The sequence below is a fragment of the Helianthus annuus genome, chromosome 16 (assembly GCF_002127325.2).
Source record: "Helianthus annuus cultivar XRQ/B chromosome 16, HanXRQr2.0-SUNRISE, whole genome shotgun sequence".
NCBI lineage: Eukaryota > Viridiplantae > Streptophyta > Magnoliopsida > Asterales > Asteraceae > Helianthus > Helianthus annuus.
The window spans coordinates 27,154,297-27,158,736 of NC_035448.2; the positions used below are offsets into that span (position 1 = coordinate 27,154,297).

A 4,440-nucleotide genomic window follows, 5' to 3' on the forward strand; every position below is an offset into this window, starting at 1 on the left:
TATTAAGAAAAATTTAAATAAAAGCATGAAATGACCGTGATACACTTAAGTGAATGGATTTAACTTAAATTTTTAACCTGGTTAGTCTTAAAGGACGAAAGGTGTAATGAGTTTTCTAAATAAAGGATTATGACTGTAATTATTGAAGTTAAAGGTCATTCATTGCAACTCGCTACGAACATAAAGGACGAAAAGTGTAATTTACCTTAAAATCAAAGACTATCGTTTAACTTTCGCATCATTGAACTATAAAATTTCATTTCTTTTTAAACTTTCAAACGAAATATATTTAAATATTTTCATGTGTTTTTAAAACTGTTATTGGATTACCTTATGGGTGTTTTAAAACTCTTATTGGATTTAGGGGCTATTTGGTAGCTTGTGAATGGTTAAGTGTTGAATCAATAAAATGTCTGAATCATTAAGTCCTGTACCAGTAAGAGATCTGAACCATTAAGAGTCGGTATAATGCTTAACTGTTTAGAGGCAAATGTCTGACAAATTCAGATTAGAGATCTTAACCATTCAGACTCAGTATAATGCTTAACCATTCAAAGGAAAATGTCTGAACCATTTAAACATCTGCTCGTGAAACAAACAGTCTGAATCATTAAGTGTTGAACCAGTAAAAGGTCTGAACCATTAAAAACCCTATTAAGAGGTAAACAAATAGCCACTTTACTTGTTGAATAGATATCAGGTGTTTTTAAGAAGGGTTAATGGATTTAAACACCCCTAACTATTGCCATTTGGCCGATGGCACTCTCAACTTTCACTTTGGCTCAGACCACTCCCAACTTAACACATTGTTTGTCATGGCACCCCCTCGTTAAATAATCACTAACCAGGTTAGTAAAATTAGCCTATGTGTCAATTTTATCTGATGTGGCATGTCCTACGTGTCAATTATACTCATTCATCTTCTTTAAAACCCCCAATCCCTAACAAGAACTCATTTGAAAAACCCTAATCCTAAATCATAACAAAATCAGACGCACCTTGGAGCAAATCCATCATCAACATACGATCCGGTCGATTCCCTGATGAACAAGCCCTAATCTTGAATCAAAATGAGCTCATCTTCTACGTCTTCATCCACAGTTGGAGCCACAGATGACAACAAACTATCAGCTGCCGCAATATCAAAACATTCAAGGTGGTGTCGAGCAAGTTAAGTTGGAACCACAGATGACAACAAACTATCAGCAAGTACAAACGACTCAACAGTTTCAAGCTTTACGAAATCTCGGGTTAGTGAAAATGGAACTGCAACATACTCAGTCGATGAGTAACTTACCACCGGTAAAACTGGAGCCCCAACACTCCGACCCGTCATTATTTCTGCAGCAGCAACAGCAGCAGTAATTCCTTAACGTATCCAGGCAGTCTCCACAGGCACAAATGAATCTTTTGCAGCAACAGATATTATTACAGCTACATCAGCAACAACAGTTATTGAAAATCATGCCTCAACAAAGGCCTCCGATGCAACCACAGTTTCAACATCAAAATCTGGCACTAAGATCTTCGGCAAAACCTGTGTATGAACCAGGAACGTGTGCAAGACGGCTAACACATTATATGTATCAGCAACAACATAGGCCTAAAGTAAGAATGTTACAGAATCGAGAGAGCAGAGGGGGTTTGGGGTTGTTGGAATCGGGATTGTGTGCATTTAAGAGTGTTGGATTTTGGTGATTTAAATGTGTATGGGTTGCTGATCTGTGTGTTGGTATGGTTTTTTAAATACAGTGCCACATCAGCATGTGTGTGTATATTGGATGCATCAGCATGCCACATCAGCAAATATTGGCCACGTCAGCAAAAAGAACTAACCCAGTTAGTGTTTATTTAACGACGGGGTGACACAGCAACCCAAGTGTTAAGTTGGGAGTAGTGTGAGTCAAAGTCAAAGTTGAGAGTGCCAGCGGCCAAACGACAATAGTTGGGGTTGTTTAAATCCATTAACCCTTTTAAAAATAAATATCTTTTTAACGTTGCAAATTAGACACGTTTTTAAGTGTTTTTAAGACTCTTATCGTGGATGGTCTCGATATCCACCCCTTCCTCCTAACTTATGACAGTATAGAAGTTTAATCTATAATTAAATTCTTACCTATAAAATTAAATAGAAATAATCAATTATGTCCTCACGATCAAGTTTTTTTATGCAAATCAGTTGAGCAACAAACAAGACTAAAACCGTTGATAAAAACAAAAGCATAATTTCACATTTTGAGAAAACAAACAACTTTTAGATTAACAATTCTCTTGAAATCACACAAACCACAGGTCAAAAACAGAACTGACATCACACAAATTTCATTCATACAAAACACCAAACCCCAACCCTAATTCCTCCAGTCACCATCCGACGCCCCACCGCCCCTAGAATAACCACCGCCGCCGCCGCCGTATCCACGGTCCCGACCACCGCCATAACCACCACCACCACCACCATAACCACCGCCACCTCCATCACGCCTGCCGTATCCACCACCACCGCCACCGTAACCACCGCCTCCGCCACCGTAACCACCGCCGTCACGTCTACCGCCGCCACCGCCGCTACCGCGAGACTGCGCTTCGTTCACGGTGATATTCCGGCCGTCGAGGCTCTGGCCGTTCATCGCTTCAATCGCATCTCTCATCGATTGTTCATCCTTGAAAGTAACAAATCCAAATCCTCTAGATCTACCGGTCTCCCGATCGTTAATAATCTGTTAAACATATCAGAACAAGGATTAGTTTTAACCGGAAAACATAATTCGTATATCTAACAGTAATCGAAACCCTAAATCGATCGATCTTCGTCCCTTACAAAACAAAAAACGTACCGTTTTAGGTTATAAAAGAGTAAGAATCAGATAACAGAATGAATCAAAGTAACAACACAAGAAGAAACACAGATCAAGGATCTTCAGTTCAGATCTCGGATCTCAACCAAGCAACGGACCTTCGATTCCAAAATCTCGCCGTATTGTGAAAACGCTTGTTGGAGTGATTGATCCGTGGTGGCCCAAGCAAGGCCACCAACGAAGCACCGGTATTCCACGTCAGCAGACGCCATTATATATATATAATAACTGGATTGGAAGAAGGATGGAACCCTAATTGAAGACGCAGTGGTGGTTATATAGCTGAACCAGGTGTCCTGACTGTGGTTAGTTGATTGTTTATTTTCTCCAATGCGGTTAACCTTGGTTGAGTTTGACGTGAGATATTTTCATGTTTTTATCAATATTTTATTTTCGAATAAGTGAAGAATAAAATATAGTATTTTATTAATACGTTCAGTTGGTTTATAAAATATAGTAGGTTGGGTCGTTCTGAAGGAGTAGGGATTTTGTGTACGTAGGTTTATAAACGGTATACCTATCACACCCAAATGCCTATATGCACACTAAAAAGAACTTTTTTGTCCTACATGCACACTCTGCAGTGTCGAGCTGTGGCCAAAGCGTGGTGTTTTGTTCCGGTCAACCAGACAAAAGACTGACGGGTCTGTTGACCGGATCAAAACGCTGAGCTTTGGCCGCGTTTCGGTCTTGTCAACCAGACAAAAGACTGACCGGGTGTCTGGTTGACAGGACCAAAACGCAGCCAAAGCTCGGCGTTTTGGTCCGATCAACAGACCCGTCAGCCTTTGTCTGGTTGACCGGACCAAAATGCCGCGTTTTGCCCACAGCTCGACACTGCAGGGTGTGCATATAGGACAAAAAAGCCATTTTTGGATTGACTATCTACACACCAAGTGTGCAAATAGTCTCCCTTTTATAAATCGATATAATGCAAGGCATATGAATATTTCACTTTTATTTTTTAGACGTTTATAACTTTTTATATGATTTTATTTTTTTATTTAAATTTCGCCATAAAATCGAGCGTTTTTTTAACTTTAATTTGAGTACAATATTGCTATATAAAATATGACGAATAAAAAACCCACAAAATGTGTTGTATTTCTGTGTTGTATAACATTTTTTGTGTTGGATTTTTGTACTATATTTTTGTGCAGAATTTTTTTGTCTTAAATTTTATTTTTCTCAATTTTTTGTGCTGAATTTTTTGTACTATATTTTTGTGCTAAATTTTTTCATACTATATTTTTTGTACTAGATTTTTTTTGTGTTATATTTTTTGTATTGCATTTTTTGTGTTATATTTTTTGTATTGCATTTTTTGTGTTATATTTTTTGTACTGAAATTTTTGTGCTAGATTTTTTGTACTGGATTTTTTTTTTGTATCTTTTAGAAAATAAAAGGGGTGTCACATGTCAATCTCACACTCCTATTTATAAGGACCAAAATGTGTTTCGTTCCTATTTACAAGGAGTGTCCCATGACATCATCACAATATTTCTTAGGCTAGTTAGGCAAAATCTACTTTTTAGTGGATCCTTCCCCTATATATATATTGTTTATCATCGTCTGTAATTG

The 4,440-nt window shown here is 37.9% G+C and overlaps 1 protein-coding gene across 1 annotated transcript; it reads right to left on the reverse strand.

Annotated features, from left to right (window-relative positions):
- Positions 1-2,205: 2,205 nt before the first annotated feature.
- On the reverse strand, positions 2,206-3,118 carry LOC110918023 (glycine-rich RNA-binding protein). The gene is made up of 2 exons (XM_022162417.2): positions 2,957-3,118; positions 2,206-2,720 (listed from the first exon to the last, which is right to left on the reverse strand). Exons 1-2 carry the CDS (start codon positions 3,068-3,070, stop codon positions 2,352-2,354), a joined length of 483 nt encoding a protein of 160 aa, XP_022018109.1. The 5' UTR covers positions 3,071-3,118; the 3' UTR covers positions 2,206-2,351.
- Positions 3,119-4,440: the final 1,322 nt, after the last annotated feature.

What these genes read in the sequence shown, in the direction of transcription:
- LOC110918023 (XM_022162417.2), bottom strand. Translation starts at nt 3,070, where the DNA reads ATGGCGTCTGCTGACGTGGAATACCGGTGCTTCGTTGGTGGCCTTGCT. An exon ending in GCGAGATTTTGGAATCGAAG is followed by an intron (nt 2,721 to 2,956) that starts GTCCGTTGCTTG and finishes TATGTTTAACAG; the next exon opens with ATTATTAACGATCGGGAGAC.